The sequence below is a fragment of the Amblyomma maculatum genome, chromosome 4 (assembly GCF_055883805.1).
Source record: "Amblyomma maculatum isolate TAMU_Amacu chromosome 4, ASM5588380v1, whole genome shotgun sequence".
Lineage (NCBI taxonomy): Eukaryota > Metazoa > Arthropoda > Arachnida > Ixodida > Ixodidae > Amblyomma > Amblyomma maculatum.
In genome coordinates, this window is record NC_139347.1 from 73,034,730 (window position 1) to 73,047,103 (window position 12,374).

General features: G+C 47.9%; 1 protein-coding gene across 1 annotated transcript in view; it reads right to left on the reverse strand.

Annotated features, from left to right (window-relative positions):
- Window positions 1–6,709: 6,709 nt before the first annotated feature.
- The window catches only part of LOC146191396 (uncharacterized), a 151,456-nt gene continuing 145,791 nt past the window's right edge, over window positions 6,710–12,374 (reverse strand). Inside the window, 4 exon segments of the mRNA XM_084600316.1 lie at window positions 6,710–7,034; window positions 7,037–7,220; window positions 7,222–7,289; window positions 7,292–8,204. Coding sequence (XP_084456442.1) covers window positions 6,754–7,034; window positions 7,037–7,220; window positions 7,222–7,289; window positions 7,292–8,204 — 1,446 coding nt within the window. The 3' untranslated portion in view covers window positions 6,710–6,753.

Here is a 12,374-nt window from a genome sequence, read left to right on the forward strand (position 1 = left end):
CACCGCAGTACTTGTGTTCAGTATGGTAACGCGCTGCTGTTCCTGCCGCGTTGCGCGTGTGAGATGTGGAACGAAGAGATACAAGATGAAAGTACTTGAGCCTGTTACTGACGTTTGCTTCAGCGCCATCACCACCGCCACCATGTCGATAGAAAAGTGAAAGGACACAGGAGAGAAAGTTTTGTCGCCATGCGTGCCTATACAGAACGTGTTGTGGGAGAGTTGATGCGACGTGATGACACTGGAGGCAGGAGCCGAGATAGGGACAAAAATAAGACAATGTGTTGTGTCCTGTTTTCGTCCCACTCTCGAAGCCGGTTGCTTTAATCGTGCTCGCTAATGATTGCAGCCTTACGAATCGGAGTATTCGACATATGCATTAGTCTGTACGCTGCTACTGCGGTGAACCCTCGAGCATAAAAGCGCAGTCCTTGTTTTAGGCTCAACAGGTAGATGATCACCGTCGACCTTAATAAAGAGAAAACATTTTATCATAGTGTCACATGATTTGGGGCGTCATGAGAAGGGAGGACAAGAAGCTTGAATGCGAAGAAGGCGCAGTAGCTGACGTGCCTTGGGGACTCTCAGTGCCTAGACTAAAAATAAAAACCCGTTACGTACTGAGTACGTAACAGTTGTGGTGGAGCTTGCGGGATAGATCAACACGGATCCCCGTTGTCTTCGACGAAGCCGCCGACTCACTGGTTTGACGGTGATGCCCGCCGAGTAGCACATGTGGTGAGCAACTGGCAGTATTATTGCGAGCCGCGCATTTTTGGCGCGAAATCTGACGAGGACTTCGACAAGTGGTTGACGAACTACGAACACTTGAGCCGGTACAATCGTTGGGATTCAGCCGCGAAACTTGCGGACTTAGTCTTCTTTTTGTAGGGTTCGGCTCTAATTTGCTTCGACAATCATGAGGACTCACAAGCTGGGATCGTTTCACAGAAGAATTCAAAAAGTGCTTTGCTGACGGATCCGCGAAAAAGAAATCCGCACAGCAAACATTGCGGCAGCAAGCACCAGGTACGGGCGAGGCGTGCACCACATATATCGAGGACATTGTGAAGTTAATGATCGTAAACCCACGGGTGTCCAAGGAAGATAAAATGGGACACTTAGTCAAAGGGATCGCTGAAGACGTATACACGTTCCAGATTAGCAAAAATAATTTGAACCCTATTGCTGACGTCATCGGGCATGGCCACACTCTCGAAAGCTTGAAGTTGCGTCGCATCATATCTAAATTTAGGTGACTAGCCAATGTCACATCCGTCGCGAACATTGATGGAAGTACTCCGGAGTCGATGGCTGATCTAATACGCCGGATCGTTCAATAAGAACTGCTGCGCAACAAAGATCCTGCGGGACGAGAGGAACACCAATATGACGGTTGCGCGTTGCAGGCAGAATCCGCGACCCTATATCAGCTTCCTGGACTCCGGCAAGAAATGCGCTATGCTTTGACGACCGCAAACAATATGCCCTCTTAGTCTTTTCCCGGCAGCGGGTGAGTCCAAGAACCGCCTACACCGGTGGGGCGGTTTCTCAGCACCGCAAGCCCGACTGCAATTACAATAAGAACAAGTTTGCACCAACTTTTACTCTTATTGGTGGCACCCGCAACCTCTGTGTTACACCTGTGGCATGACTGGACAAATCTCTCCGGTACTGTCGTCGACGAGGCCTGCTGCCACAAGACCGTCGCCTGTTGCCCAACGCTTATGTTCACCTTAATACGGAATTTTATCCACCGACGCCTACACCGACTTATGATACCTACCGCCCGGCACAGATGCGAAATTTCTCGCCTGCTTTCGATCGCAGTCTGACGATGCCAACCCAAAGGCACCGAAGCTCACCGTCTCCTTGGCGTCGTTCTTCACCTTCGCGAAACGAGGTGGTGGTGGTGGTGAAAACATTTATTATATGTACAGAGACTTATGTACACTAGGTGGGATGCCAACACAGGCACTCCATTTGCGTTTGCCGCAGCCCGGGCGCGCTGCGTTAAGACCTTTTGGGCATCTAGTGTGCGGCAGCCGGACAGTGTCGCCTCCCAGTTCTCTTGGATGGGGTTGGGGATAGGGGGCGAAGATGTGTTTTTCTGGCAGGCCCACAGGTCAGGTTGCCGGAGAATCAACAATGCCAATACTTCTATCTGTATTTAGGCTAAAAAACAAACTTGAAGTATATTCATTGACGGCATCCGCACCGTGGCATTAGTTGACACTGGTTCAACAGTATCTGTTACGCGTTTAGTAGTCAAGAATCGCTTGGCACGCAAAGGTATGTTCAGCTACAGTGGCTAGAGTTCAGCGTAAATCAACCTGTGGTACTCCGTGGTGTTGGCGGCGAATAATTGGTGACTCTAGGTGTGTGCTGCGTAAACTTTATGATTGGCGGCCAAGCGTTTTGAACAGAATTTTCCTCGTTCCACATATGAGATAATTCTAGGTGTAGACTTTTTCCAGCAGTGTGGTGGAACGTTACACTGCCGGAGTGAACAGATCTCACTGAATATTACGTTGATGTCAGCTCTCGTAGAAGCCTCGTCGTCCTATTTGGGAGCGTTGTCTGTGTCTAAAGATACAGTTGTGCCTGCGATGTCCGGAAAAATCATCTTACGTTTTTTCATCTACAAATTTGTGCTAGGATTTCGACGCCGTAGAGGAACCTACAACACTTATCTGTGCAAAGAAGAATGTCTTGGTGCCTCGTTGCATAGTTTTAGTGACCAGATTCCACACCTTGCTGTGGACAGCCGTGTTACCTCGTGGCATGAAACTCGCTAATTTGGAGGAAGGTGTGCCAAATTCCGTGGCGGCACTAAGTGGTCCTGCTCTAGAAGAGAAAACGCACAGCCCGCAAGTTTGGCTTGTGTGTTCTTATCCGTCTCCCTCAGGAGCCTAAGCCAAGCCCCCTGTGAAGTTGCTAGTTGGTCTTCTGGTGGTGGATATTCCTTACTAGGAAGCATTCTTCTGTTGCTTTGCGACCGCTGTGTAAGCAGTTAGGACCGATGGGCTGTTTGGTAGTTTTCGATCGAAGAATGGGGGTCATGACTGCCCCAGTTCGGGCTCTGCGTAGGTGTCTGGTTAATTTTCTGTGTTAGTCCTGAACCTAGCACCCATTGCGTTACATAGAGCACGCCACATACTCGTGCATAAGTGACGGGAAACCTGCTGGACTGCCGCCCGATTACAGTTACCAGTGTGAGGTACCGGCTCTTTGCCAGAGTACTAAAGGAGTGGCTCAGTGACTGGGGGGAGGATTGAGGTGTACTCGCCGAGCTACAGAATGTCTTCCGGCCAGGCCGCTGGTTGCATGACAACTGATTTTTCATCACGCACTGTGCAGGCATTGCGCGAAAGAAGGGGTGCTCGTTGTTGTGCTGCTTCATGAACGTCGAGAAAGGGTACGACAACGTGCCTCATAAAGCCTTGTTCTCGTGCCTGCTATCGCGCGGTCTACCAAGGACATTCGTGTTAACCATGCGGCGCCTCTACAGGCGGAACTGCATCACTGTGTGCTTTGGTGATGTACATTCAGAGCGCATAGTGGTGACGAAAGGCCTTCGGCAGGGCTGCCCACTGTAAAACGCTTTGCATTTGCGCTCATGCACCTCTCTTGAAAAGCAGAGAGCAAAATGAGAGCAATATTCTGATCTCGAAGTATGCACCTAACTGTGAATGACTTTGAATAGTGCCTCAAATCTTTGTTTCATCGAACAGACAATACGCTCATTTGGCAGATCAATAGCGAAGTTACAAGCAACAAAAAAGGCGCAGTATCTATCACACTTGTTGCTGTGGACACCTGAACCGCGCCATAAGGGAAGGGAGGAAGGTGGGAGTGAAAACGGAAAGAAAGAAACAGAAAGAAAGAAAGAAAGAAAGAAAGAAGGAAAGAAAGAAAGAAAGAAAGAAAGAAAGAAAGAAAGAAAGAAAGAAAGAAAGAAAGAAAGAAAGAAAGAAAGAAAGAAAGAAAGAAAGAAGGAAAGAAAGAAAGAAAGAAAGAAAGAAAGAAGGAAAGAAAGGAAGAAAGAAAGAAAGAGCAGCCATAGTGGAGGGCTGCGGAGTAATTTCGACCACCTGGGGATCTTTAACGTGCGCTGACATCGCACAGCACACGGAAGCCTCTATGTTTCGCCTCCACCTCCGCTGTCTCGTGCGGACAGGAAAGCTTGATTTATAGGAAGGGAAAGGCGTGGAAACTGTCTCACTTGATTTCTGTGGACACCTCAACCGCGCCACAAGGGAAGGGAGGAAGGTGGGAGTGAAAGCGGAAAGAGAAAAAGAGGAGCCATAGTGGAAGGCTCCGAGGTAATACGACCACCTGGGGATCTTTAACATGCGCTGACATCGCACAGCACACGGACGCCTCTTCGTTTCGCCTCCACCGAAACGCAGCCGCCGAGGTCGGGTTCGAGCCCGGGTACTCCGGTACAGTAGTCGGGCGTCTTACCACTGCACCACCCCGGTGGGGCCGGACAGGAGATAACATAGCGAAGAAAGAAAAAGAAGAGACGGCTGTTGCGACGCGCTTCTTCCTCTCCCTCTTCTTTTTCTTTATTCTCTATGTTCTCCCCTGGACGACTCGTTTCGATGGAGGCAAAACGAAGAGGCGTCCGTGTGCTGTGCGATGTCAGCGCACGTTAAAGATCCCCAGGTGGTCGAAATCACTCCGTAGCCCTCCACTACGGCTCCTCTTTCTGTCTTTCCACTTTCACTCCCATCTTCCTCCCTTCCCTTACGGCGCGGTTGCGGTGTCCACAGAAAACAAGTGAGACAGCTACCGCGCCTTTCCCTTCCTATAAATAAATAAATCAGGTATGTCTCCTGGACGACAGACGCGCTTCGTTCTCTCCCTCTTCTTTTTGTTGTGGCTGTAAGAAGGAAAAGAAAATGCACGGACCTGCTACTGGCTCTGTAGCTGAGCCACCTCCGCTGCCTGTTGTGGCTATAGGAAAAAGGAAATGAAAATGCATGGGCCTGCTACTGGCTCTGTAGCTGAGCCACCTCCGCTGCCTCGTGAAGAGAAAATAGAAAAGAAAGAAAAGGAAGAGGGAGAGGAAGACGCGCGCCGCAACAACAGCCGTCGTCCACCACCGAAGAGGTGGCGGGTGCAATGACGGCCCAAAACAGGTAAAAATTCGGACAGGCTAGACCCCGCCGAAAGCGGCAGCGACCTACCTGTCCCAGCTCCATACACCTCCACTGCCTCGTGCAGACAGAAGAGGAAATAGAGAAGAAAGAAAAGGAAGAGGGAGAAAAAGACGCGCGCCGCAACAGCTGTCGTCCACAGCCTACGCAAAGACGCGCGCACGCGAAGACGGCCTACAAGAGATAAACATTCGATGGCAGGCTAGCCCCCGTCGTAAGCGGCAGTGACCCACCTGTCCCAGCCCCATCCTTTTGTTTTTCTTAACTGATTTAACTAATTTATTTATAGGAAGGGAAAGGCGTGGTAACTGTCTCACTTGTTTTCTGTGGACACCGCAACCGCGCCGTAAGGAAAGGGAAGGTGGGAATGAAAGTGGAAAGATAGAAAGGGGAGCCGTAGTGGAGGGCTACGGAGTAATTTCGACCACCTGGGGATCTTTAACGTGCGCTGACATCGCACAGCACACGGACGCCTCTTCGTTTCGCCTCCATCGAAACGAGTCGTCCAGGGGAGAACATAGAGAATAAAGAAAAAGAAGAGGGAGAGGAAGACGCGCGTCGCAACAGCCGTCTCTTCTTTTTCTTTCTTCGCTATGTTCTCTCCTGTCCGGCCCCACCGGGGTGGTGCAGTGGTAAGACGCCCGACTACTGTACCGGAGTAGTCGGTTTCACGGTTTATGACCAGAACTGTACACAAGCCTATAGTTACTTTTCAACGCCTTCCTTCTTGCGCCACAGACTGGCTTTAACTCGTGTTGTCGCTGCCTGTGTTATATCTGATTTACTTCAGTTAAGGGGGAGGGGGGGGGGATTTCAGTACGTACGGTTTCAGTGTTTATTTAAATCATGTAGGTTGCACACAAAGGCTCTAATGTAATAGCGTTGTGGTAATGTTTTCTTAACGCTTTTTATACCATTTGTTTGGCGAATTCGTCCACGGTGTTATTATTTCTTTCATTTGCAAGCTCCCCATTATTTAGTTTTCTGTCCTAGGCAACCAAAGCAAACAAGTTCTGAGAGCGTAATAAATGTAAAAAAAAAAATAGTTAAAGGGAGAGGAGAGAAATCAAACCAAGCAAATAATGAAATAAACAGCACGTACCTAATTTGACAGACAACTAAATAATGAGGAGCTTGCAAACGAAAGGAATAATCACACCGTGGAGGAATTCGCACAAACAAATGGTATAAAAAACGTTGAGAAAGAAAACATTACCACAACATTACCAAACATTACCATAAGAGCCTTTGTGTGCAAGCTACATGATTTAAATAAACACTGAAACCGTACGTACTGAAATCCCCCACTTAACTGAAGTAAATCAGGTATAACACAGGCAGCGACAACACGAGTTAAAGCCAGCCTGTGGCGCAAGAAGAAAGGCGTTTAAAAGTAACAACCACTTGCTTAATGTTGTAAAGTTGCTTTATGTGCACTGACAATAGGACATAAGAATATCTGCATTTTATTAATAGCGATAATATTGATCGTAATCGTAATAAAATTTATATACGCTTTTCTGTGTCAGAGCAAAGAAATAAACCCGTGTCAGGGAAGATGGGAGAACGACGGCCTGCGTTCTTACAATCAGAGACCTCCACGACCAGAGGGATCTGAAGTCCCGGGCAGCTGAATGCAGCGGCTGGTGTACAGGCGGTAGTCCTTGCTGGCCAGCACCACAGAGCCATCATCCACGGGGGCTATGTCATAGCCCTGGGCGTGCTTCACCTTGAATTCAAGTGCATTAATCAGCTGTCCATCCTGAGTTGTCACAGTCACGTTGAATTTGTTGTTGTTGTCCGCCACCAGGATCTCGCCCTTTTGGTTCATGCAGACCTCGATAGGGTAGTTGGTCAGGCCATCGCCACGCCGTCCTAGTTAAACACCCTGAATCAATGGGCCCCGCTGTCTGAGATTATCTCTTGCCGGTTATTTACAGCCATGCCGTTGGGGAATTCGAAGTTCCAGGAGCAACCAAATTTCTGCAGTACGTTGCCGCTCAGGTTGGCGACGACTACCAGCACAACCTTGCACTCGACGACCACCACGAAGCCGTTGAGGCTAAACGGCCACGCCGTGAAGGTACTGCAGGATACCATCACCGAACTTGCGTACGAACACCTGTACTGATAGAAAATCTGGATCTTCGTGCGCGTCAGCGAATGCTCAGTGACTACACTGTCGCCTGACTGGTGCACTACAGCCACCCAGTTGGAGTAGAATAGCGGTCCGTCACTCTCAGCACACTCGCAGAACTGTAGCTTGTACTGCCCCTCCCGGTAAAGTATCTGGATGCGGTGGTTGTTGGTATCTGCGACCACAATGTCACTCTGAATATTCACTGCCAGACCAGAACGCTCAGTCAACAGTCCCTCCTTGACACCGTATTCGTCAAACTTGTAGTGGTAAATCGTCTTTTGCGGCTTTATCTTCGACTTCAACGGGTACCATCCTACGTCAGTGCCAGCTGTACATTTGGACGAGAGTTCAGCCAGAGCACTCGGCGGGAGAGGTGTCGGGGAGGCCTGTGGAGCACCGACATCCGAGTCAATGTCAAAGGTGTGAGTACATGCCCTCGACCACCTCGCATAAGGGATAAAATCTGCGAGGTTGGCTAAGAATGGACCTAGGATGTTGACAGAGCTGAAGCGATTTGAGAGAAGGTTCGAATCAAAAAGGGGCGTCGGAAGTTGCAGTGTATGGTGGCCATTCTGGTGCACTGTAGAGCAGAGATCAGCGTGACCCAGAACAACACATTTTGGCCCAGCGATTGACAATTGATGCGCAACACCTTCAGTAGCTTCGCTTTGCTTGATGTTGCCACACGTGTTCTGCTCTCCTACCTGGATTGTTTGATAGTTGGGCACAAACTCCAGCTCTATGCCATGGAACTCAGACTTAGGCCCGAATGAGAGGAACACCTGGAACTTGCTCTCTAGCAGAGGTTTGAAGGCCAAGAGCATGGCACTCGTTGAAAAGCGAGTCAACCTTTCCACAAACGCACACACCTCGTGGATCCTTTCGATCGTACCTCGAATCTGAAAATAAAAAAATATATATGTTCAGTACCATCAAGAGGCCCAGCATCCACAACCTAAATAGTAGTGCTTTCATTGGGACATGATGACATGAAGGAATAGGATCTCATAAATACCATTCGATACGAATATTTCTTCCATTGAGAATTCACAAACGCTACCTTTCGCATGCCCCTTCTCAGAGTGTAAAGTTCCCTGATTATTTATTAACAACAGCTGAAACATCCAAACCTTTGAAGCGGTAGTTTATTGTTTGGACTCTCGCAATGCAATGTGGGGTACTGGGGTCGTTGTTGGCATCTCAAACATGCAACATGCAATCAGCCATTTGTTGATAAATTAAGGGGCATAAAATACACAAACAACCTTTTCTCATGTCATATTTGTCAAATGGCTTCAAGAATAACGATCATTGGCAATTATGGGCGTGCGACAATTAGACATCTTCAATACGAATTGATTATGATTGTTACTATTAGATTAGTGAGTATGATAGTACGATCACAATGTATCATGCTAAAAATGATTTTTTGTTACAGCCATATACGCTCGATTCCAAGCACCCTTTTTTTTCAAGATCGCAACGCCGAAAAGGAGGTGGGCTACTGCTTAGATTTGCGAAAGCTACCATTAATACCTAAGTTTTGTGCTATTTTACAAACCGTAAAATATATGGATCCATTGAACGTACCCTAATTAAAACGAATTAAATGCTTTTAATTTTAGACAACCTACTTTTGCGCTGCTATGAAAGCTGGCTTTAATTTCCTATTTTGACTACAGCATCGCGTTTTGCACAAAGCCAGCGGAAGCGCTTTTGTTCCTTACTTTTCTTTTTAAATGGTGCTTTACTGCCGGCAGCCCAGTGCTACTCCTCGGACGCTGTGACGTCGTGTGCGTCGCTACCTTTACGGTGTTTTTTTTTCACATCCGCATTTGTCGCTCAGAAGAAGCAAAGCCGCGGCGAATATGTCAGACTAGTTACGACATTGGCTTTCCCTGGTGAAAAACATTCTTGTCAAACAACCGACTTACTTATTTAGGACTCGGAGATGTGGAATCATACCCAGAAATAAAAAAAAATGCCAGTCACTTTAAGCGACTAAAGTAGTGAAAGGCGAAAGCCTGAGAAGTCTCATCTTGTCTAGCTTTCCTGACATCTGTTGCTGTTGTGGCTGGAGGAAGAAGGAAAAGAAAATGCACGGGCCTGCTACTGGCTCTCTAGCTGAACCACCTCCGCTGCCTCGTGCAGACAGAAGGAAAAATACAGAAAGAACAGGAAGAAGGAAAGAAAGACGCGCGCCGCAACAACAGCCATCGTCCACCACCAGCGGTGGCGGGTGCAATGACGGCCTACAACAGATAAAAATTCGGTGCCAGGCTAGCCCCCGCCGGAAGCGGCGGTGACCCACCCGTACCAGCCCCATCAGGGGAGAAATATTCCTGCCATCTGCAATCCCACACTTGAACGCGCGCCAAGGAACGCCACGCGACAGACGCCGCAAAGCGGGACACACTTTGTCCACGACAGTATGAGCCATTAAAGGCTTTCGCCTTAATACAACAAACTTTGCACCTGGGGGTTCTGCTGTATACGTGAGATAACATTCGAAAGCCTGAAGCGCAATGTAGGATTAGCGAGCGCACTGAAGGAAAACAAAACACTGATACCTTTTACACGGTAACTTTCGATCCTTATTGAACTCGATCTGCATTGAAGTTTCCCAGAAGGATTGAAGCGTCCCGTGCTACACGGGCGTTTTCAATGACCAGACCATCGTGAAATTTTCCTCGTGTGCGCTTTAGAGCTCACTGATGACGAGGTTGTCGATGGCCGCTTTCGAGTGTGCTTGAAATCTTATGAGCGCTTGAGGAAGCAGCAGGAAGTCAAGCAGGCTCGAGCTTGATTGCACTTGAAAGTTGCCGTGTGACAACCTCGATCTGCATTGATTTGAATGCAGATCGAGCTCAATGTGGATCGAATCTCCGTGTGACCGGGGTATAAGAATGACGTATTCACTCCGAAGCGACGTGTCCTACTAGAAAACGCGCTGTCATGTTGACAGTACGATATTACCCTACGGAAGAGTCGTGATGGCTAAACTCGATAAACAGCGCATGCAAGCGAGTGTACGTCAAGATTCGATCTGAAACGGCGTTTCATACGTATGTACAGATTAAAAATTAGGACGACACTTAAGCTCGGCTATTAAGGGTTAGACACGATAGCGTTTCACACATCTAAAGCAGTTTCCTTGCATTTTATATTTATTTTTTATATATTTTTCTTATCGCCCGCCGGCCGAAGACTTCAATGGTAAGCTCGAACGCCGCTACATAAAACTTGATGCGTCCCGGTACGCGTTCAGTGGAGCGCGCTGGTTGCGTTCGATGCAGCGCCAGGAAGACCCCACCGTTAATTACCCAATACCGTTTCGTACACAAGTAGGATGATTTTCACTTTTCTTTCATTCACAGTGGATTTCCGCGTTACAACGGAAAACAATGCCGACGCTGATTTTTGTGCGACACGGAGCCCATACGTTCGCGCATTTTATACTGGCACATTTAGCAGTATCGGAACTTGGTCACTGTATTCATTTCAGCTTTTAAGGAATTATTGAGGTGGAGTACAATAAAACCTCGCAATAACGAAAATCGCAAGCACGCATTTCTCGAGCGAGCGAAATATTTCAGGGACCTCAGCCAACATTGAAAAGATAAAAGGCATTTCATTTCTCTCAAGCACGAAGGGTGACATACTTCAATCATGCAACATCAAAGCTTTCTGGAGTAGAAATCTACAAGTTTGTTTCATGCCTAAGCCATTGAAAGGAAATTAAAAAGCATTGGAATGCGTTTTACATCACCTTCAATTTTATCGATGATCCCACGCCGCGAACAAGCACATCTGCAGAAGCGTCCATTACGGTCGGATCTCTTCAATATTATCAGCAGCGAAACTTCCCATAGAGCCAATGTATCCGAAAACGGCGGTTTTTATTGGTCAAAAATGGGATGTTTAGAACAGTGGCGGCGTCCGCGGCCATTAAAGGAAACTCTGTATAGCAAACTTTCAAATGCACAACCACCATGAAAATAAATATGTAAAATATTTGCATCAGCGAAAATTCCTCGAAATAAATGCCGTTGAGGTAATTAAGATGAAAGCAGAAGAAAGAAAAAGTGATTTCCAGAAGGCAATGCAGCATTGACAGAACGCTTCTATTGACCGCTTCCAGATGGCGCGACATTTCATATACATCCGAAAAGTGCGCACAATATGCGCACAAAGAGCGGTCACTTTTTGAAGCCTGTGACCAAGCCGTGAGGAGGTGAAAGGTGGCTGCTCCTGGCCCTACGGAGCTTGGACTGGTAGGTCTACGCCGCTTGCGGCGGGGGCTAACCTGCCACCGAATTTTTATCTGTTGTAGGCCTTCATTGCAACCGCCACCGCTTAGGCGGTGGACGATGGCTGTTGCGGCGCGCGTATTTCTCTCCCTCTTTTTCTTTCTTCTCTCCTTTCTCTCTTCTGTCCGCACAAGGCAGCGCAGATATAGTGCTTCGACGCCCGACTACTGTGCCGGACTACCCGGGTTCGAACCCGACCTCGGCGGCTGCGTTTCGATGGAGGCGAAACGAAGAGGCGTCGTTTGCTGTGCGATGTCAGCGCACGTTAAAGATCCCCAGGTGGTCGAAATTACTCCGTAGCCCTCCACTACGGCTCCTCTTTCTCTCTTTCCACTTTCACTTCCATCTTCCTCCCTTCCCTTACGACGCGGTTGCGGTGTCCACAGAAATCAAGTGAGACAGTTACCGCGTCTTTCCTTTCCTATAAATATATCAGTTCAGATATAGTGCTTCGAGATCACTATAGCGGAGGTGGCTCAGCTACAGAGCCAGTAGCAGGCCCGTGCATTTTTTTTTCCTTCTTCCTACAGCCACAACACTAAAACAAAAAAATGCGGTACCAGAACGTGGCCGCGGACGCCTCTTTTAAAGCAGGTTAAAAAAAGGAGGCTGTATATTGTGTCATGTCAGTGCGCACGGCAAAAAACTCGAGGTGAAACTTTCCTTTGTAAAAGAAAATATATTTTTGGTAGGTTCTGATTTATTGGCAAGTAGTTTATTTATTTATTTATATTTCTAAGTACCTACAGCACCCATGAG